Below are 22851 nucleotides of genomic sequence, written 5' to 3'. Positions count from 1 at the left end.
CGGGAAAAGGACATTTATGAGCGTTGATGTAGTATGAGATTGGTTGAGCAGAATATTTTGCAATAATAAGCAGCATAGCTTGCGTGAGGCTTTTCCGATTCGATTTCAGCACAGAGAGAGATGGGAAATGAATGTAACCGTACCGACACCATGTGCGAAGCAAAATATAAAAGAACTTCCAGAAAATTTTCCTTTATTCGATACAGGAACCGCGATAATGTTCCAGACAGCCAAAAAGATATATTGTTCCCGTTTAAGATGGATAAGCAACGTTTCTTATAATGATTTATAAACATGATTAGTAACAGGTTCGTAAAAAGGTTCTCATGAGTGTTTGTGAAATTTTCTCGCTTTTATATTGCTTTTTGAGATCCTGGTGCATACACAATCTAGCTAATCGCCAAATTTTCCTAGAAGCATTCTAGAAATCTGAGTTTTGACATTTTTTGACAGTTTCGCATCGATTTTAGCAGTTTGAAATTTGCCGTGGCCCGGAGCTTTTGTATGAGATTTGACAAATTTTGGTCATGCTACCAAAACTGTTATTTTTTATCTGTCTAATCACATATAAAATGTTGACATTATCATGCGAAAAAATCGAAACGATGGAACTGTACCACATGCCTAGGGGATCGTGAAGACTTGGTGTGGTTGTACGGGATGGCATAAATCAAAAGCTTACCTTAAAAATGGTGAGCCCATAGTTCATGCCACTGTTGTATTTTTAAACTTAATCGCTTATCTCATCATTTGATGTTAATTTATTGGCTCCTTTGCAAGTTTTCAAACAGTTTGATGCTATTACCTAAACCAATTCAAGAATAAGTGTTAACTATAAACCTACAAAACTTTGGTATAGAAATAAAGTCAATGTTTTTAAACTAAAGTTTTAATTTTTTTAACTGATGTTTTGTACTTGTTTATGCACGTTGCATTAATGATTTAATGAATTAATTTAATTAATTAAATTAAATTCATTTAATTCTTCATGAATTTAATGAAGAAGAAAAAGAAATTAAAATTTTGTAATGTACATGAATAAAACAGTTAACCGATCCATATAAACAGACCGAAAGATCGATCGATATTTCGGCCACTCTGGTTATCCGGGTTTGGAAGGAAAAACCACACTCTTTCGGCTATTACCCAGTTGTGGTCCCTGATGTGCCGTTGCTTCAAAGATTTTTACTTGTTCTTTCCGTCTAAAGTTAACCACCAAGAATAGTGCCGATGTTCGGTGATAAAATAAAGCTCAACATTGAAACGGAATATAAACGACATTTCGTTCCAGGCGATAGCACGATGCAAAACGCACAGGTATCAAGTGGGCGAGCTAATTCCGCACCTTTCACAGCTGAACAACCACCTAGTTTTAAAGGAGTGAATTTTAGTGTAGAAGAAAAAAATCAACAAAAAGGGTTACTCTCATTCGTGTGCGTGCGTGTGCGTGACACACGGTCTAGTTATGGCAATGTCCTTTTTTCATGAACGGCATCACCCGTTGCATTATGGGCAGCCGGTAAATGTATCCCTTTCAGTAGTTTGCTTGGTATGATGGTTTGGCAACCTTTTAATTCAATTTTACCTCTTCTGATTATTGCCAAGTTTCCCATGCGCAAACGTTATGTGATATTACACCCAGTATGTAGTGCAAATGCTACCGTATGGAACAAACATGGCTGGCACGGGAGAGGTTTTTTCAGCGTCATATGTTACAAATGCAAAGTTAACGCTTGTAACGTAACAAATTGTTCGGTTTTCGTTTCAATTTGACACTTTAAATCAGTAATACGAATCGCAGGGCATTACGTTTAATGATTTCGCTATTTTTCTCGATCTTCGGTTAGCTTCACTCATAAATTGTGGTTTATGAGCACGTTAAAGTGTGGTAGTTTTGATCGAAATTATTCTGGAATGTTGTAGGCAAAACGATTTGAAGCGCTTTACCATGACAGTGAAAATGAAATCGGCATTTTTAACATTCTGAAAATGAATTATACTATGGATGCATGCTATACTATGGATATAGCATGTACTATGGATATAGCATGGATATAGCTGTAGTATGCATGTAGCATATACTATGGATTAGTGCAATAAAAATGAACTTCCATAGTGAGGACTTACTATTCAATTTTCTGCTATCGGCTAGTCTAGTAAGCTATTATAAGGCCGGCGTCCCCTAGAAGGTCATTAAGGCAAGAAGTAGCGAACTTAAGTACGAATAGTGTGCAGCGGATGTGTATGTACCGTTTCTCATTTTACAAAATATATTATTATTTTAGGATTATGGAGAACTTTACGACAAAAAAAAGAGAAAATCTTGCTCAAATTCTGAACCTGCATCTTCAATCAATGTTAGAGATGTCTTTGACGGGATGTCTTGAAGATTATAGTCTTGAGGCAAAAACACACCAGGCATGGGAGCACCAGGATCCCCGGATGCCCGTTAGTGGGAAGGGGGCGTTATTCAGCCTATGGCCCATTTCGGATGTGACACGGATTAATCCTCTCATGTTATGCTAAATGTATACTATTGTTGCAATAGTAGTGGATTAGGTTAAGAGTTGTAGTTGTGATTGGAAAAATCTAGATGTATATTTACAACTGACAGTTTTTCGGATGTGTGCCAAGTCGTCATGCGTTGAATATATTGCTAGTAGAGTTAAAAAACTGCTGTAAACCCCGTAAGCTGACAGCAAGAAGCATGGGAAAACGATCCATACCTTACAGAAGAGAGACGAGCATGGGAGGATCGAGCTCTAATGATAATGATGTTCCCTCCTATGCACATGATCGTGGAACTGTAGCATCAACAACAGCGCGCCAAGTGGATATGCGGGACTCGACCTGATTGACACTTGCCGGCACGTCCCTGCCGCTGCTGGTTGGATCATCTTCGGAGCTAATGCAACGTTTAGAGGCGCATGTGATCGGTACCCTATCCTTCCTTCCCTTCGCTCGCTCTGATTGGCTCACCTGTCTGGAACGGGGCCAGCGGAGCCGGTAACGTATGTATTGCCGCTTAGAAATAGTATAGTCAACCGAATCCCATCCACCCTTGATAAGTTCCGTTTCGGTACCATTCGATGGGGAAGTATCGTTCTGGACGGGTGATTGTCGGGGAGTGTGTGTGCACGCGTGCGAAGCCAGCGAGATCTGCGTATGTCAGTCGGTCCACATCACACCGGCAGGCAACCACTTATTGGCACGGTGCCGGCAGCAAGAGAGTACGGGATACGCCCCGGGGGACTTAACTGGCGCAACTTCTGGTGCGAATGCCCCCTAGTACTGGTAGTACCAGTATGCTGTGCGCGGTGGGTGAGATATAGGCAGCAGGATGTACAATGCGTATTCAAGACCCTTCGAGCATTCCTGAATAGTTGCATTATGGCCTGTGGCACTGTTCTCCATCAGCTGTGTGTGCTTGATACGCCATAGCACACGTACACGTACATCCATATATACACAACATCGTGCGCGTATTGTGCCAGTAGTTAGCTGTTTCACTGTCCCTCGGTTGTATTCCAACATCGCATGCGCATGCGCTGCCATAACTGGGTGCGTGCGACGTGGAAACCCTGAACAATGGCATCCCAGAACAGGAATCCTTTTCGTTTGCTGTTTTCCAGCGGAATTTTCATTAAAAAAAATTGTACTACAAAAACCCTAGCAAAACCCCGAAACAACATTTAACACACATATATATGTACATAAATATAGAATGACCGGATATAAAGGGGGAAACGCGTCGCGCAATCATGGCGTTAACGATTCATCTATCCATTATCACTGTTTGTTTTTGTTAGCATCCTGGCAATGATCCGGCCGTGGATCCGTCGCTCAACCAGCGTCCCACAAGTATGGATAGCATGACGGAGGGACAGCAGCAAAAGCAACATCAGGAGCAGCAGGCACACGACACGTTCAGTGGTGGCGAGGGTAGCGATACCACGCAGGAAGGCGGCAGCAGTGTCCCGGGTGGGACTAAAGAGTCGCGACATTTCATAAAGAAACCACTGAATGCGTTGGAACGGAAAAGAAGTGGTACGTTTCTAGTTTAGATTTTTTTAATCCTCAATGGGCCCACAAACTTTAAAAATTGCTAGACGCAAGCAACAATGGGAAATGATTACAAACACTGCGCAAATATGAGAGATCAATCAAAGCTAAATTACAAATCTCATACAATGATCGGATTGTCTAAAACGAATGATCCCACCGCCGTAACAATCCTTTCCCTCGCGAAGTATATTTGTTTTTTGGAATGAAGCAAATTGTAATGAAAAATCTGTTACCTCTTCCACCATACAGAAAAGGAACGCAAGGCACGACAGCTGCGCCGGCTCCGCAAATTGTTAATGCCGAAAAATGCGATCGTGGCATTGCATGAGCTGCAGGGTCCAGGCATGGCGGAGTTTACCGTGAACACAAATGGTCAGGAATCAAAGGCGGAAATCATCATCAACAATGTCAAGTACGAGGCAACCGCTCCGAATAAGAACCTAGCGAAAGCGAAAGCATCGGAGAAGGCGTTGCGCGATCTGATCTTTGCGCAGATGTCACGGGTCAAGCAGCAGCGAACAACAACGGCACAGCCAAAGCAGCAGCCCGGCACCACCGCTACCACCGCTGACCAGGTGGACGGAGCACCAGCGATCAAGACCGAACCCGAACCGATGGAATGCGTTGAATCCGAGGACTTGCCGATGGAGCATTTGGCTGCGTTTGCGCTGCACAAACTGTTTACGCAGTGGGAATCGGAAGGGTTCGAGGTGCCGTTTGTCAAAACGTCCCGGGCAAAAGCGGCCACATCGGCACCGGCATCGGCCGAGAACGGTGCCGGTACGTCGATCATGCCAAAGGTGACCAAAACTGTAGCCGATCTGCCGCCAAACGCAAGCACGCGCCATCCGACTGCACTGTTTGCATACGTAAGTTCGAACTTACACCAAATACAGGGAGCACGAGGGATGTAATATAATGATTTTGCTGTATCTTTTTATAGATGCGACCACAAATTTCGTACGAAGATCTCGGCTCGAACAACGATCAGCTGAACCGAGAGTTTATAGCCGGTTTGCGGTCTGACGGTCGCTACTTCATCGGCAAGGGCCGCTCGAAGAAGCTAGCCCGAAAGGCGGCAGCTATCGATGCCTGTAAGGACCTGTTCGGTGTCGTATTTGATGAGAGTGTGCTGAATGGTTAGAGCTCGCACGTTGTCACTATACATTCAAGTGGTGTATATTTAAATTGCATGTAACGTCTTACTGTACCGAACACGATACCAGCCGCCCTACTACAAACAGACAGGTGGGCAAACGAGTATGTCCGTGTTGCACAGAGGAGAGTTCTCTAGCCTGTTTCTTGTCACATCTGGCACTATCTCAGAAGAAAAGAAAAAAACATAATTCGAAAAGTGCAGCGTAGGGTTTGGCGGAAACTCAGATTAAACGAGATTTTGAATATAAAACAAGAGGAAATTGTACTGTGTAACACGAACATTAGGGGGTGTAATAGGTTTTATCGTGACTGTGAACAGACGAACTCCCTCCGCATATTTCATCCCGGAAGACATGAAGATAATATACAATTCCAATTAATAAAATAAAAAAAAAACTGTAAGATAGATAAATACATGGATCGCTACAATATTATAAGAATCGTGATTGTTGATTCCTTTGGGGGCAAATGGGCTAGGAAATCCGTATTTATCTCCCTCACTCTCTTGTTGGCCTGCTCACTATAGTGCACGTCGTTGTGACATGGCCCAGTGAACAATAATTCTCCAGGATAGTCGATTCCTGGCGGCAGTTTCCCATCCATGTAGGTGCCCGATCTCCGACAGGTTCCACTTCACCTGATCCTCGCTGTGCTTCCCGATGCTCCCTGTGGGGGTCGCCGATGAATACCTTCTTGGTGGGGAACTAGGCCGCCGTCCTCATAACATGCCCCAGCCATCGCATCCTGCCGGCCTTCGCCGTACAGCTCAGCAAGCTCGTGGTCCTTAACCGGGCGGATCTCTGGGGTAAGATTTGTTGTATAGAGATTAAAACCCCGGGAACCAACAGTGTTAAAATAAATGGCACACCTAAACAGCTGCATGCCACATTCTCGAATTTTCGAAATGCACTGGTGGTGAGAGAGATATTGTAAAACCGCTTTCAAGAACAGCTGTAAATGATGTAATCTTGCAATCGAATTGCAGCAAAATAAAAAAATAAAAGACTACAGCATAACAAAAGATCCAATACGCCTCTTTCAAGTCGCATAGTGATTTCTGTGATTGACATTTAGGGTCCCCGAGGGCAAGCAATTAAGCGCTGCAAATGTAAAGTGTGCATATCAAAGGGAGCATTCGCAGGCTTGTAGATATCGTATTGGGCCGCTGTCTGGGAAATATTTATAGGTCGTCTATAAACTACACAATATTGGAAACCTCTATGTGGTAATGGGGCACACAGGACGTGGAGGAGGAGGAGAAGGAGAAGGAGAAGCAGGTGAAAAAGGTTACCGATGATAACCGCAAGGAGTGTATAAAGATATTTGAACGCTTCATCACCCCCTAGATAGTCCCCATCCACCAGCCAGATGTAATCGTCCTTTGCGCAAAAGCATTGAAAAAAAAAAGAAGAAAACCCCAAACCAAAAACAATGCCAGCGCTCAGTGAAGAAGGTACATGGGAGGGTGCTGGTGCGCTCTGAATAACCCATTTGATAAGACTCAATTATTGGCTTCGAGTATTGATACGATGGAAATTATCTTCGATAAGGGATGCCCACTACGCTGTTGCGTACGGATGGACCATTCAGCTGGCCGTATCGGTGTTTGACGACGACGACAACGACAGCAGGCAACCGGAAACCACGGGTACCCGACGGCCTCTCAGGGGGTTTGATAATCTTTGCAACAAACCACCAGTAAAACGGACGCGACCGGTGTGGCAGGGTTTCAGTGCCCGGTTGGATGCCTTTCTTCGATCAACTTGTGCCCTTGGTGCGGTAGTACTGTTGTGTTCAAAGTCGATCATCTGGCAGTGGTTCCAGCTACAGTGTGTAAGATCTTTATCGGCGAACACTTACCGTACATACGGTGGTTTGTTTTGTGCGTGGTGCTGTCGGACGTGCTCTGCAATAAACATACGCAAACGGTGCGCTACTAACAGGCCAAAAGGTAATTGATTGATGAGGAGAGATGCATATGGTTGCTTGGGTACGTGAGCATCAAGACTCACGTCTAGAAAAGTCAAATGTAAGATACTAACTCTTACCGAGCAACTTAAAACGATAACGAATCACGGACACAGGTTCACGTAATGTAGTACGCAAGAAGTTTAGGTGTCGCATGAAACTTTAGAATCGAAATGTCAATTAAAATTCCCAAAAAAAAAAAAATTAAACCGTGGTTGACCATTAAAAGGAAGGGGTGAGTTTACAGTATCGGTGCCTCACGTTGAAGTTATCATTACATCCGCCATGACCTTCATTCGACTCTTGATTGCGTTGAAATTATCCTCCGAATAGGATTATCTGGGAAGCTGTTCTGCGAGTTATGGCCACTCTAACCCCAACATACCTGCTGGCCGTTAATGGACTAACACTTTCGGACTAGTGCCGGAATTCACGTGTTCTGCTCGGTAATGATACCATTTATTTATTCCAATTTATTCCACAAAGCTGCTTGCGCCAAAACCCGCGCTTGCTGCGCAATCAGCCGTGCTAGGCACGAGCATGGTATAAGAACGCGTGGATAGACGCAAAGGAAGTGGAAACCCCAGAAAATGGTATTCCGTGGCTTGGGGTGGGTGCCACATTGGAACTGCACTCGGCCCGAACCGGTTGGTTTGGATGCTTTTGTTTTAATTGACGTTGTTCAAGGTCGCACAGAAGAAAAATTCTTCTCCAGCGTGTGTGTGTGTTGGTGGAGTGGAAAAGAAGTTGGGTTTGCAAAAGATTATGCTTCCTTGTCGGGGGAGCGAAATATCTGGAACCAAGGGCGTATCTGGTGCCACTCGCAGTGTAGTTCAACGGCACCGCAGAGGACGCGCCTCCAGTTAGGCAACTTTCATTTGTCCTTCAGATGGGCTGAGTGCCAACCAACCGGGATGAAGTCGCTGTAGTGCAACCCTTAGGCAATTGCGGCAATTATCGATCGTACGATCCGGGAACGCAACGGTGCAGCGCCAATCATGTCATTGAACTACAAAATCATCGCAATCTCTTAGTCGCCCATTTTCAGCAAGCCCGAGCCCTTCGATCATTATATAGGTGGACTGCACATAATTTCTTCAAGTTTGCCATTTTCTCAGTGCACCTTGTTGGTATTTTATTTGTTTGGGGGGTTTATTTTTTGCTTGTTTGTGTGGCTCTTTTAGTGTTGGAAACACCCAAAGGCACAGCACCGGAGTCTGTTTGCATCGCTTCGCTTTTAATGATATGCCTGCTAAAGTCTCCAAGCCGAGGAACGGCTTGGCCGTGTGTGGCAAAGAAAATCACCCAATTCCAGTTTAATGTCTCTGAAATTCCACCTGCCAACGTTCGGATATCATGCGTTGCTCGTAAAGTGTGGGATTCCCGTGTGGTTTGCCATTCAATGCAAGAAGTCATGTCTCGCGAACAAATTAAAATGCAGCGATGTCTGAGATGTTTTGCGACAAAAATTTACCAAGACGAGAGCTTTGGGAAGTACCAAGAATCTATGGGGGCCGTGTAGATTGAAATCCCCAAATCCCAGACTATTCGTTCGTACCTCGATTTGTCTATGTGTATGCTTAGGTGGCATACGAGAGTGAAACTGTTACCGAGCCGAGCTGGACATACAGAGCCGTTGCAACAAATGGCAGATGACCTCGCGAAATTACTGCCGCGCACCGGTACTTGCAAGTGTGCAGCGAGGGTTGGCGCGAAAAAAAAAAACGGGCACGCAAAGCGAGGTACGCGTTCTACCGTTATCGTCGTTGCACCGTTATCGTCAAAACATCATTGAGTTGACCATTTGCGGTCACCAACAACACACTACATCAACGTCAGGTTCCAAATCGGTCCCGTGTACCGGGACACGCTTCTCGCTCCGTGTGTATTTGCTTCTCGCTCCCGACGCTTGTCCATTCTGGTTCCAATGCCTCATTGACAGTCAAATTATCAGTAGTAAAACTCGAACGATTGGAGGTGTAACGTACACCCCCGGACGGTCCAGTTTAAACGTTCGTCTTGGGTAACATCCATCCTGAGAATGTCACCTTCATTCACCACACCGGGATGATGGGCGAGATAACCAGGGTGCGTACGCCTGATGATGTAAGAAAAAGCGCTTCATTCCGCACAACACTTACCCGGCTGAAGGGTTGTACAAACAATGGCCACGTCTATATTACATTATTTATGGCCTCGGGATGTCACCTTCGTCGTCCCGTCTGAAAGCGGATTGATAATTGGGCGCATTGTTAATTGTCAAACTTACTCAATCCCGTATCGGCAAGCGAAGATCGACCACTTATCTCGCGTATGGTGGCAGAAAAAAAAGGACGGAGGTGGGAGTTTATGGGGGTGTCGGAAATGGCGATCATAAGCATTCCAATCCTCTCCTATCAGCAAAGAAACAAAACCAGAAACGCAGCGCTGATTGTTCCGAATCGCTCGTTCTAGAATGCGATAGTGTTAGGTCCGGCCGGCATTAAAATGGAGGCGGTGGTGGTGATAGCGCGCCTGAGAGAAATGGTTGTATATTCCCCCTTCAGGTCTATCTTGCGAAGCTGACCTCACCCTCTCCAGCAAAGAAAGGCTAGATTTTTCGTGCACAACCTTGTTGGAGGTTTGTATAGAGCGATACTTGCACAGCGATAAAAAAGGGCCACCGGTATCTAAATCCTACATCCTTTTTGTAATCTTTACGAGTTGATAATGGAAACGAACTGGAGCGCGGTGACTATCTTAATAACAATGCCGTAATAATGGTACAAAAAAAAAAAGAGACTGACACAATCTGCACCTACCGAGACCAAGAATCGGTACGATGAAAGCGTTGGGGGTGATATCTTAGATTGGTCTTTGCAGGGGGGAAGGGGGGGGGACTCTTTGAGCAGGTCGTAAGTTCTTCTGAAGGATTCAATCGAACTCCGAGCACTCTATCGATGGGCAAGATGGTAAGAACTCTGATACGTTTATAGCATCATTTCGCTTTCCCAAGAACGACACTACTTGTGAGACTAGTGTTCCAACTTAATATGGCGCTCATTACTCATCGCACCACTATTCCAATGATCCCAGGCTGCCATTGATTGGTTTGCCCTTTCTTCCCACCACCAACACCCGGCAATGCCAGCACTGGTTGGAAACTTCAAAAGAATGTTATGAAGCCGGATGCCCGATAGTTTGTCCATTATCGCAAAAAACCCCTATCGAAGCAGGCACACTTGCAGCAGCAGGGCGGAAGAGATTGGAACACAGGGATTAATCGACGGAGATACTGTTTTGATGGGTCGGCAAATGTCAACAGAGATGTATCAGAAGGGTGTGAAAAAAAAGAAGGAAAATATGGTCAATTGTTTGTACCTCCATAACACCGATGGTGTATGAAGAGCATAAAGATTATGGCACGTGTAGTGTCATGATTAATTGATTGCCTTAGTGGTTTGTTTTTTTTTTGCGGATACTACTTATCTATGGGATCGGTCAGGCGAAATGGTGGTGAAATCGAAACATCCACACAATCATGACACTCTGCTGGGGCGCCTGCAATATAGCAATATCGAAGAATCGATGTACCATTATCATTTGGGTGTACTTACAGAGGGACGTGCCAAACTTCAGGCACTGAAGTGGGCATGAAACATTGGCGAATGATTTACTAACGCTTTCAGTGTTTTGGTTTTGAGTATTTTGGTTTTGACCCAGTTTTTTGTTTGGTTACTATGTCCTAGAGTCCAACATGGCCGTCAACATGCTCTGATCTACGGAAGATGCACAGCAAAAATCGTTAGCCGACGTAGTCGCGTAATGCCAATGCATCAATGCGAGAAAAAAGTGTACATTTGCGGTCGATGACTTCGTTTTTAATACGTCCGGTCTGGTTGATACATACTAAGCTGGTTTGCCTCGGACGCAATATAAATATTCTACCATCGTATCAGAGCGTCGTATGCATGATACGTTCGTACATTTTAAAGAGACAAACTAACAACTCTATAGTAACGGTTACTTGCTCGGATAAAGGTTTTCCAGCAGAAATTGCACTCTCGGTGCTAAGCGAAAGAAACCAAGAAAAGCGCACACAGGCGCGCACCGCTCGTCTCTACTACCTCGGACAATCAAGCCGCCGTGACCTTGGCATTGTCCGAAGGCCATAGCCGATGTTTGCAGATCGGATCGGCTTGGTGAGCCAAATTGGAAAGGGAGCTTCGGAAGGAAACGGTTTGACCATAGGCAAAGATGGCGTCCGGTGCAGGGTCGTGTGGTGCGATCGAGCGAATCACTTCCGGTTAAAAAAAATAAGATTATGGTATGGCGAATGTGGTCGATGGTCACTGTAAACCATCTCTCATCTAGGATGGAGCATTATTATAAGTTTTGTTTTGCTTTGTTTTGGTCGGTTGCAGGTGCACGAGACCTAAGCGTGCCGGTTGATAAGTTTTTGGAGGTGATTACAGAGCGGCAATAAGTAGTGGGAGCCGATCGAGTGAATACCTCAGAATGTTGATATATTTGTGCGATTTTCGGAGCTATTTAAACTGTTTGCTCTTACATTACAACTTCGAAAAACACGCAATTTTTCCTTCTATTAAATTTAAACGTATTTGGGAGGATAGTCCGGATACAGGACTAGGTTACGATATCAAATTGACCAACGATTCGCCTAGAGTTATTGGCCCAAGAAACTGTTTCTTGTGTTGACATCTCAAGAGGTCTTAAACTGCCATTTCTGGCTTTCTGGACTTGATACGTTTTTTGCTCGCTAATCAATTCCGCATACAGGATGTCCTAGGTCCAGATGAGACTTAATATCTGGACAGGCTGTGTGAATGGGCCCAGTAGTCCCTTTCTAGTCGATGTACAGGCAATTGTGTTTGTAATAGTATCAATAAAAGTGGTCAAATATGAACATACCAGCAATAGAAAAAAATACTAACTGTTTCCACCGAATCACCCATTATAAACAACCTCAACTCCATTGAACAATTTTCCATTAGTAAACGTTCGATGCTCTTTCAATTTGTATGGGGGCGAAAAGCAAACATCAAAATAGTTGTAAACAAGATGTTGTAGTTTTTATTGTTGTGGTTTTTTTTGTGAAGCTCGCTCCAACAAAAGTCGCCGTAAATTAAATCGACAACCGTTTGATGCACCACGCGGTCTACTCCCACTCCGAAACGTGCCGAGTGTGGAAAAACTGGCCCCGCTCTTTTTCTCTCTCTCTCTCTCTCTCTCTCTCTCTCTCTCTCTCTCTCTACACATACACACATCTGCGCTTTGGAGCACACGCTGGACTTCCACGGGGTTTCACTGATCGTGGGGATCAGGCGGGCGCGCGCGATCGTTTGGTTTTGCACGAACCGAGCTACACTTAGGTTGACAGCGAACGCCGTCTTTTAGTTCCTCGACGGAAGTCCGACAAGCTACACCGACTGCAACCGGCTGCAGTGCTGCGCATATTTGGTTAAAACGCGTTACCTCTTAGACTCGCAATACAGCTGCATCAGGAATAAAGTGGGATCATTTGTGGACATTACTGCAAAAAGTGTTTTTTTGTTTGGCCTGCTTTTTGGCAATTGTGTGGCTGTGTTTGGAACTGTTGTCTCAACTCTCTATCAATCAACACACGTGCAAACGGCAAACCAGCGTACCCTGGGAAGTCAACGATGGTACAGACGATGTTAAAGCGGGTGAGTTAAACTAACTGGTTGTTGCAATCCGGTCCAGGCGGAAGTCAAACAACTGTTTTCCACTGCAAATCCGTTTCTCGTGTTAACTTCCCGACTTACCAATGCACTTCCGTTGCATTCGCCCCGTCGCACCCCCAGCAGTGTGCTTATGTTTGTGTGTGTGTGTGCGTGTTACGGCGTTGCACTATTTACAACGTCTCCATCACATTATATCAGCGGGTTGGCCAAACATTGCTAGAGAGCAACGGCAGCGGCAGCGCACTGCTATCGGAATCTAATATCTGCGAGATTGGTTGGAAAGTGGATGGAATGCACTCGCCTGCTAGCGGCATTGCAGCGATAGAAATAGATGCAGTTTTGCGTGCCTTCAGTGAAAACGCAACCCATATGCGAGGATGAATGTGCAGAAAGCGTGCAGATAGGGCAATGCATTTTCTCCATTGGTTAGGGCTTTAACCGAAGAAAGGGGCTGCAAATTGAACTGGGAGGAGAGGAGTGGAAACCAATATCGAGCAGCTGTGGAAATATCTATCCGCAACAGAGTGTGATTGTTAGATTGGTTGGGCTCTATTGGTATTAAATATTTACCGCGATATGATAATTGAAATTGCATACCCTCGGGCGTTAGCAACAATTGAAGGATTCTTATCGTCTTCGGGCGCTATTCGGTCGCTCGTTTGGTTCGAGCGACATGTATCGAAATCACTCTTCAGCGATGCGATACTCTGTCAAACGTGCAACGTTTCATTGTATCGTTTGTTAACTCGGGGGGCTTTTTTTTGGTGTCGTTTGTTACTCACAATTAAAGCTACACGTGCTAGTATCGGGTGGTGTCGTTGCATTGTCAACCGCTAACTGTTGCTTTTAACCGGGAACGTAGTCAGACGATAAACGTTTAGTAATTGTGTCATAGAAGGCATAGCAAAACATGCTCGTCAAATGTTTCGGCGGGGGGTTTTTAACGTCCTCCATTGTCGGTCTAGCAGGTCCGCATTGGGCTACCAAAATGTCCAATGTTTATTGTTCAATTACATATCGTTTGCAAATGTAGCAAACGATGGCAGGAGTGTGTACAAATGGGTAAATAAAGTGTTTTGCTTAATCGCATGTTTTCCATTGGTGTTGATATCATGCTCAGAGTGGTATGAGGAAAAATAAGCGCAAAATTTGCAGCTGCGCCGTTTCGTTAAACATCCCTGTTGTTGGCATGTGCTTCTGTCACACAGTAAATCATCCCAATTTTCTCTGCACACACACGTACACCGTTGCAGCATAGGATTGTCTGGATTTTTTTGATGAAAGAAAAAAAAAACGATAAAGATGCGTACAATTTGGTCTTTACGTACTGCGCAGTAGGTAATGTGCACGTACTTTAAGCATTATTTTTGTTAAAAAATTTGTTAATTATTTGCTTCGAAAATCATCGTTTTTAATGATACTGTGATCGAGTTGGTAATTAAATATTAATTGCCACAGCAAACAATCGACTTAAGCACACTGCACAATCAAGCATGGCAAATACAAATGTTCTCAAGTGGAGTTGTGTTTTTTTGTTGTTATTTATCTCTATTTTGATCACCAAACATTTGCTTGTTCACAATGCATTGCTGTACACAATAATTACTGCAGCAGCAAACAGTCTGAGGGTGCTTCTAGATGGCTGTTTATCGCGAATTTCCCGCTGTCAAATCAGAACTTTCCCGCTATGTGTATTTTTTTGCTTAAGAAAATCGCGACGAGATTATCGAAAATAGATCAGCCGGCAGCAGTCGTTTGATGTAAATAAAGCAGCATATAGCGGTGAAATATCAATAAATATTCTACCAGTAGTTTAATTGACACTAAAATATACTTCTTCGCGCAGCACATTCTATTAAAAGCTTGATTGCTTTCTCCCCGGTGCTCTAGGGATGCTGGTCAAGTTGTTTTCAGATTTATGTGGAATATTTACATTCAAATTTATTAAAATATTCATTTAAAAACCCCCATATTTCCTACATTGTTTTTTGCGACGCATAATTATTGTAAAGACAGTCAGAATGTAGTCACACGTAACGGCGACATTATAACAGTTTCAAAAATGTTCTGTGCGAACTGTGCTACTTTCGCGGCGGGAAAAACACTAAAGCGCAACTTCCATCGCAATATGCCTTTTTTTTGAAATGCTATCGATTTTTGACACATTTCCATACAAAACTCATAGCTTTCCTTTTTTTTCGTAAAATCAGAGTTGCGCTTCGTATGGAGCGGCTTTAAAATGTAGGTGCTCGCTGACACGAACCACCCTGTGGGAGTGTTATCAGCGACCATTTGTACTAAATTCCAGATGTCAAAGCAAACGTAAACAACAACAAAAACCAATAGCTATTTTGTTGTGATACAGAAACAGTACAGTACTGTGGGTTGTTGGAACCGTTGATACCGTTCCACTGCCAATACAAATAGTGTAAACATCATGTCGGACCGCGAAGAAACGGAACCACTCATAACACCCGCTTTGCCAGCGAATCGGTCCGGCTATGGCACGGAGGAAAATGTAATATACTCGTCGGTATGAAGTGATCTACCGTTGCACATTTACCCATGTATGCCTTCCTTCCTTTCTTTTCTGCAGGCGCGCGACGCAATGTCCAAGTTCGTGGTGAACAATGTGGCTGGCGAATCGGGCCGCAAACTGCCGCAATACATTGCCGGACTGGCAGCATCCGGCGGTGCACTGGCCGCCGGTACGTTTCTCGGCTGGACCGCACCGACCGACAAACCGCTGACGGAGAAGGGCGAATATGGGTTTCCCATCTCGGACGAAGCGTTTTCGTGGATCGGTTCGATCTCGAACCTGGGTGCGGCCGTAATGTGCTTCCCGATCGGGTACATGATGAAGCTGATTGGCCGCAAATGGTCCATGCTGTCGATGGTGTTGCCGCTCGTGCTCGGCTGGTTGCTGATAATCTTCGCCGAGAACGTGGCCATGATGATGGTGGGCCGATTCTTCCTTGGCGTCGGCGGTGGTGCGTTCTGTGTGGCGGCACCGACCTACACGGCGGAAATTGCCCAACCGTCCATCCGCGGCACGCTCGGTACGTTCTTCCAGCTGATGGTAACGGTGGGCATCCTGTTTGTGTACGCGGTTGGTTCTGGGGTGGACGTGCAGGTTCTCAGTATTATCTGTGGCGTAATACCGCTAGCGTTCGGTGTCATCTTTTTCTTCATGCCCGAGAGTCCGTACTATTTCGTAAGTGATACGCACCGCGTGTGTCCGCGCAGGGGAGACATTTAATCACACGTTGTGGGTCCTTTTTTTCTTGCAGGTGGAAAAGGGCCGTTACAGTGAAGCATCGACCTCGCTGAAATGGCTCCGTGGCGCACAGTACGATGAGGCGGCAGAAATAGAAGACTTGAAGCAGGCGGACGAAAAGGTCAAATCGGAAGCGATACCGATGCTGGTTGCGTTCCGGCAGAAGGCAACGATCCGTGCGCTGATCATCTCGCTCGGGCTGATGTTTTTCCAGCAGCTGTCCGGCATTAATGCGGTCATTTTCTACAATTCATCCATTTTTGCCAGTGCCAACGGTGGCAATGAGATGAGCTCGGCCTCGATCATCGTCGGTGGTATACAGGTGGTTGCAACGCTGCTGGCGTCCGCCGTGGTTGACAAGGTTGGCCGGCGTATTTTGCTGCTCGTGTCCGATTTTATGATGGCCGTTTCGACGATTCTGCTGGCAGTTTACTTCCAGCTTAAGCAGGACGATCCCGCCAAAGTGGATGATCTGAGCTGGTTGGCTGTGTTGGCGGTCTGTCTGTTCATTGCGATGTTCTCGATCGGTTACGGGCCCGTCCCGTGGCTGATGGTAGGCGAACTGTTTGCGAACAATGTGAAAGCGTTTGCGAGCCCGGTGGCGGGCGTGTTCAATTGGCTGCTTGCGTTTCTGGTGACGAAAGTTTTTACCAACCTAAAGGATGCGATGGGCGAAGCGGGCGTGTTTTGGTTGTTCTCCGGCATCTCGCTTCTTGGTACGGTGTTCGTGTTTGTGATGGTACCGGAAACGAAGGGCAAATCGTTGAGCGACATCCAGCGAATACTGGCCGGTGAGAAGCTTAACACGGAACAGAACAGCACAGAGGCACGAGAAGACGAGCGGGAACAGCCGATAGCATAAGACTGGGACACACGCTCCCCAACACTATTTTTTTTAATATAATCCGGAAGGGTTTTTAGTTTTGTGTAGATGATACGACAACGACGACGTGCGGTATACTTTCTGTGCAGCTTGCAAACGTCGTGCCCTATCGATGTGATAAAAAAACGGCAGGTTTTTTGGGCTAACGGTTCGAAGCGGAACCGTGCCGAAGAAACGCAATGCCATTGTAAAAGCACGCGACTGCTGGTCGCGATAATCAGCAGTGACTGATTGTACCGTATTGTATTGATTAGCTAAGAGAGTCAACTAGGAAGCAATGTATCAATTATATTGAGCGTATGTTAATAAAGAGAAACGGTGTAATTTAAAGCAACATTCTGCATTAGAAATAAAGGACGTAAATATATGAACTATAACATTTGATCACGAAAAGAGCTTTCGCCGCGTTTTAATGCAGAAATGATCAGTATTTGCTACGGCCTGAGCCGCCTGAGATACAGTGACGCATTTTGGCTATGAAAATTTTACTTCAAATCACAAATGTATTAACGAAATCTATAAGCAGCTCTCAACATTTTACTCGATACGTCGATCACAGGTAAAACAAATAATAAGAGCTACCGTGCGTAAAAATTTGTAAGACAATTTGTGCAGAGTTGAGACAGCAAATTTAAGGGCGGACGATTAATCGATGAGCTGAATTGGTCCACAAAAGAATACTTTTATTGACACTTTATTAGCATATTTTACAAAGAGCAAAAAAAAATTTATCTTGTTTAAAAAAAAATTTATTAAACTTCAAGCTCATTCTTCAACATTTGCTACCTGTACCAGTCAGTGCAGATGAATATACCATTCGTAATATGCAAAGAATTCAAGTTTCGATTGAAAAAAACTAGTTTTGGAATACCAGCCATTCATAGTTCAAGCATCAAACCAAACAAGCTTTCAATAAACGTTAACAACAGAAATGATCAAAGATAGGCAATGACAGCTAGGGGATTTTGTTTACATCTGGGATTTAGGGCTCGGCACAAACTCCATGTATTCCGATCTGATAAAATGCATTCATCTGACAGTTCTCAACAGATTTCAAATACAGTGCACTTTAGTAAGAAAAACCAAACTCTAGGGAGGTATGTTTTTGGTACAGTTTTGTGTGGTGATAAAACACGAGTAGGAAGATTATTTGCAGCTCTTATCATTTGCCATTATGTAAATATTGCATTGTGTCTCAAATCGTGCTCGGCGCCTTGGGTTTCATCAGATTGTACGCACCGGCATTAGGCATCCTCATCTCGAGCGAAAGACACTGATCATTCTCCACAAAGGAAACCACACTTCTAGATCTGTAACCTTCCGCACCGGTTGTGTAATTTACATGTAATTGAGCGCAGGATGGAAGCTTACCGAAGAATGCTGGTGTACGGGACGGTTCTTACTTTGATCATTGTTGCCGGTGCCGATCCTGCCCGGTACGATCAGTTCCGACTGTATCGTGTCCTTATACGGACGCAGGAACAGGTGGAGATGCTGCAGCAGCTAGAGGAGCAAAGCGATAGCTACGCCTTCATGGGTCACGCCAGACAGCCGAACCAAAATCTAACGATTATGGTTGCACCGCATAAAATAGCTGAAATAACGGAGTTGCTCGAGCGATACGATTTGCAAGGCACGATCCTGGTAAGTAGTAGCTCTAGTGGTTTTGTAGATTGTGTAATAAAAATTTTGTAGCCTCTTTTCCGAAATTAAAAATATTCCGCCCTCTGCAGCTTTACAACATGCAGGAGCTTATAGACCGGGAGCAGTCTACGATCAAACCTAAAACCACCCGCCCGGAAGACTTCAGCTGGCACTTCTATCACCATCTGGACACGATCAATGCGTGGCTGCGTTTGCAAGTATCACGCCATCCCGATCTGGAGCTAATCGAGCTGAGCGCAAGCTACGAAAATCAATCCCTGTACGGTGTGAAGTTGGCGAAAAATCCCGCCAACAGTGCAATCTTTGTCGAGTGTGGAATACATGCGCGCGAATGGATCTCACCGGCCAGCTGTACGTTCGTGCTGAACGAGCTACTGAACTCCGACCGGGCGGACGTGCTGCACCTGGCGGAAAGCTTCAACTGGATCATCTTTCCGGTCGTCAATCCGGACGGCTATCGGTACACGTTCGAGGGAGATCGGCTGTGGCGCAAAAATACCAAACCGTACGGTATCTGCCGTGGCGTAGATCTGAACCGTAACTTTGCGAGCGATTGGAACGGTCCGGGTGCAAGTTCCGATCCGTGCCGGTACGATTTTGCCGGCGGTAGCGAAGCAAGCGAACCGGAAACGCGCACGTTGGCCAGTTATCTGGTGGAGAATGTGCCGAAGCTGCGGATTAGGTCGTACTTTTCGATTCACTCCTTCTCCCAGCTGGTGATGTTCCCGTATGGGTATAAAACCGACCGGGTGCCCAATTACGATCACTTGGTGGCGATCGGTCGTAAGGGCGTGGAAGCGATCGAGCAAACGCATGGCATGAAGTACGTTTCCGGTGCGATGATTGAAACGATTTATCCATCGTCCGGCGATAGTGTGGACTGGGTGTACAGTGCACTTGGCGTACCGATAGCGTATACGTTCGAGCTTCGGGGACCGCCGGACAGTACAAACATGTTCGTACTGCCGGCAGAGGAAATTATTCCAACCGCCGAAGAGCTGCTGGCCGCCCTTGTTGCAATGCTGGGCGAAGCTACGCGACTGGGCTATTACGAAGGTGATGGGGATAAGCAAGAACTTTAGGTCGAAACGTTATTTGCAGTGTTTTGAATTCAAATGTATATTTGGCGAAGTTACTTCTTGCTACGGGCAATGCGATAATAGTTTGAGCTGAGTCACCTCTTTCACATCGATTTATGGTACTTTTAAATATTTAATTTGAGGATTTATATCGTTCCTTTTATCTCGATGGTGATAAAGTGGGCAAACAGCACAGTTAAATAGCATGATCAACTGCCGGGACATTTACTGCTCGAACTGCTCGAGTTTTTATTAGCACAATTTTGAGATGCTTGCATTGGGAAAAGATATCGGTAAAAAAAATATTCATCTTGTGAAAAAAGTTAACTTTGGCTTTGCAAATCAGGAGGCGATAAGAAAGGAAACAGGAAAACAGGAAAGACACAATGACACAATATTTTGGTGCGCTGAAAATTCGTATTTGAAGAGCAAACACTGGCGTGCTTCTTTGGTTGTAAAGAAAATCTCTTTTATGATTTTTTGTTAATAGAATAAATTATTTCACTCACCTGCCGAAAATAGTCTCATTACGAAACACTTGTACATGAAGTAAAAGAAATAAAATTTTAGCAGTAAAATATTTTCCTAATCTTTGTCCGCTAGCGTTTGTACGCAAACCCATAGTGGTGAGTTTTTAGTACAGCGCGCTTTAAAGAAAAATAAAAATTAAAAACACCGGACGGTTTATTTATTTACATTTTACCAGCATCCGCGAGATAAAGTGATACAGCGGTTAATTGTGCACGTTTAATCCTAGTCATCGTCTGTATTTTGACATTCAATTGTGAAACGTTTCTTCAACAGGTTGCCAAGATAAGATAGCTCACTAGTGCAGCAAAAAGTGTTGGTAGAAAAATAGTGAAAACAGCAAAGAATGGCCTGATAGCAATATCATTTTAATTTGATTGATTTGGGTATTGCAGGTAGCAACGTACCGGTGGGATTGATCTGCAGTCGCCAGCAAGATGTCTGGTAAAACAGTTTCCATTCTGTTTGTGCTGTTTGCTTTAATTTTTCTTATACCGATTGAAGGTGATGTTGCTGGGGAAAGCGCCGCCCGGTATGACAACTACCGGTTGTATCGCGTAGACCTTGCCACGGAGGAGCATGTGCAGTTGTTCCAGCAGCTGGAAGCCAAGAGTGATAGCTGCACGTTTTATGGCCATGCCCGGCAACCCGGTCAGCAGCTAACGATCATGGTATCGGCCAGCAAGGTGGCCGATTTCGAGGATCTCCTCACACTGCATTCGGTCGGTGGTCGTGTGTTGGAGCGCAATGTGCAGCAGCTGATTGATCGTGAAGCGACCACTGTCAAACCGGTCACCGCAGATCCGGCCGAGCTGGACTGGGAACATTACTATCAGCTGGAAACGATTTACGCCTGGATGGATTCACTTGCCACACGGTATCCCGAGTTTGTGAGCACACTCGAGATGGGAAGCAGCTACGAGGGACGCCCGATTAAGGGAGTTAAACTTTCGCGCCGGCCGGACAATAAAGCGATCGTCGTCGAGGGTGGCATACATGCGCGGGAATGGATTTCGCCCGCAACGGCCACGTTTCTGCTGAACGAACTAATCACGTCCACGGATGCTACCGTCCGGGAGCTTGGTACCGCGTACGATTGGTATTTCTTCCCGATCGTCAATCCGGACGGGTACCGGTTTACCTTCACCGGCGATCGGTTGTGGCGCAAAAATCGTAAACCTTACGGGCTTTGCCGGGGCGTCGATTTGAATCGCAACTTCGCTAGCAACTGGGGCGGCATTGGTTCGAGCGACGATCCGTGTAGTTACGACTTTGCCGGCAGTGGTCCGTTCTCCGAACCGGAATCGGCCGCCATTGCTAACTTTATACGCGAAAACGTTGGCACGGCCCGTATCCGGACGTACATTGCGCTGCACTCGTACTCCCAGCTGCTAATGTTCCCGTACGGTCACACGCCGGAAAAGGTAGCGAACTATGACGATCTGCAAACAATTACGACCAAAGCGATCGAAGCACTCACGGCGGTTAATGGTACGGCGTTTCGGGGCGGCAGCAAGTACGAAACCATCTACCCGTCCAGCGGTGGTTCGATCGATTGGGCGTACCAGCCCGGCGGCGTACCGGTGTCGCTTACGTTCGAGCTGCGCGGACCGCCAGACTCGACCGATATGTTTATCCTGCCAGCGGAACAGATACTGCCGGTCGGGCGCGAAACGCTGGCGGCATTCGTGGCGATCGTGCGTGAAGCGGCACGGCTCGGTTACTACGATCGCTAGGCAAGTGTTCCTTTTTTACCCGGATTTGGCGAGAAAATAAAAATATCTTCGTATCTACCGCGAGCCCGAAGCAGGCTGGCGTGTGCCTTTGCGTGCAACCAGTTTGTTCGATTTGTGGGCACGGCTAAATTTATACACGAATTTTTATTGATTCGTTTGTTGTGTTTGCAAGCGGGCAAGTGTCGTGATAACGGAAAAACGGTGAAGTGAAGAAACTACTGCAATAAAACAGGAATCATACTGCTATGGAGAAACAGCTGTATCGTATTGTAAGTGCGCTGGTTACGTTTCATTTGAAAGATGGGGCACGTAATGTTTAAGCTACGTTTGATCTTGTATGATTATTCGTTCGTAGATCTGCTCGTTTTATTTCATCGCAAGAAATCTTATTATGCACTGATCGATTTAAGAATAGCACCACAGTGTTTTTTGAAACTATTAGAATACCAACAGTTTGTACGTTCGTTGTCTTCCGTGTTCAAATCTTCATCTACTAAAGCATGTTTGTAGAGGTTTATATTCTCATCGGTAACTTTATTTGAAAGATTATTGCGAAATTCGTTGAGTACCAGGTTTACTATTGAAGTTAAAGGATTGTTTCAAGGGTCGGTTCGGTTGTAGGTCGACAACGGCGTCTTCCAGCGACAGAACTGGGGTTCAAATCCTATTCAGGAACACCGTTCCCACGTAGTATGAGCGCCTTACTATCCAACTACGTGGTATATATTAAAAAGTCTAGTAAGTCATTCGATGGCAGGTTGTTAAGTCGTTAAGCGTTGTTAAGTAA

The 22851-nt window shown here is 45.3% G+C and overlaps 5 protein-coding genes across 6 annotated transcripts in view; all 5 read left to right on the top strand.

The window, feature by feature from the left end:
- Positions 1–17035, top strand: part of LOC126557510 (facilitated trehalose transporter Tret1) — a 259197-nt gene extending 242162 nt beyond the window's left edge. The window contains exons 2-3 of the mRNA XM_050213309.1: positions 15491–16110; positions 16187–17035. Coding sequence (XP_050069266.1) covers positions 15505–16110; positions 16187–17035 — 1455 coding nt within the window. The 5' untranslated portion in view covers positions 15491–15504. The remainder of the gene's footprint in view (positions 1–15490; positions 16111–16186) is intronic.
- Positions 1–22851, top strand: part of LOC126559422 (transmembrane protein 41 homolog) — a 452775-nt gene that overhangs the window by 101408 nt on the left and 328516 nt on the right. The gene's annotated exons all lie outside the window — the stretch shown is intronic.
- LOC126556979 (double-stranded RNA-specific editase B2-like) lies at positions 1231–5212 on the top strand. Its single transcript, XM_050212610.1, has 4 exons — positions 1231–1317; positions 3810–4047; positions 4315–4934; positions 5009–5212. Exons 1-4 carry the CDS (start codon positions 1231–1233, stop codon positions 5207–5209), a joined length of 1146 nt encoding a protein of 381 aa, XP_050068567.1. The 3' UTR covers positions 5210–5212.
- Positions 18416–19803, top strand: LOC126557968 (zinc carboxypeptidase-like). Its single transcript, XM_050213899.1, has 2 exons — positions 18416–18700; positions 18790–19803. Exons 1-2 carry the CDS (start codon positions 18416–18418, stop codon positions 19801–19803), a joined length of 1299 nt encoding a protein of 432 aa, XP_050069856.1.
- On the top strand, positions 20733–22064 carry LOC126556894 (zinc carboxypeptidase-like). The gene is made up of 2 exons (XM_050212481.1): positions 20733–20772; positions 20833–22064. Exons 1-2 carry the CDS (start codon positions 20766–20768, stop codon positions 22062–22064), a joined length of 1239 nt encoding a protein of 412 aa, XP_050068438.1. The 5' UTR covers positions 20733–20765.

This window comes from Anopheles maculipalpis, chromosome X (assembly GCF_943734695.1).
Source record: "Anopheles maculipalpis chromosome X, idAnoMacuDA_375_x, whole genome shotgun sequence".
NCBI lineage: Eukaryota > Metazoa > Arthropoda > Insecta > Diptera > Culicidae > Anopheles > Anopheles maculipalpis.
Note: the sequence above shows the minus strand (reverse complement) of the source record. Positions and strands in the feature narration are given on the sequence as shown.

What these genes read in the sequence shown, in the direction of transcription:
- LOC126557968 (XM_050213899.1), top strand. Translation starts at nt 18,416, where the DNA reads ATGGAAGCTTACCGAAGAATGCTGGTGTACGGGACGGTTCTTACTTTG. An exon ending in ATTTGCAAGGCACGATCCTG is followed by an intron (nt 18,701 to 18,789) that starts GTAAGTAGTAGC and finishes CGCCCTCTGCAG; the next exon opens with CTTTACAACATGCAGGAGCT.
- LOC126556979 (XM_050212610.1), top strand. Translation starts at nt 1,231, where the DNA reads ATGTTCGGTGATAAAATAAAGCTCAACATTGAAACGGAATATAAACGA. An exon ending in GCACGATGCAAAACGCACAG is followed by an intron (nt 1,318 to 3,809) that starts GTATCAAGTGGG and finishes TGTTTTTGTTAG; the next exon opens with CATCCTGGCAATGATCCGGC. An exon ending in GTTGGAACGGAAAAGAAGTG is followed by an intron (nt 4,048 to 4,314) that starts GTACGTTTCTAG and finishes TCCACCATACAG; the next exon opens with AAAAGGAACGCAAGGCACGA.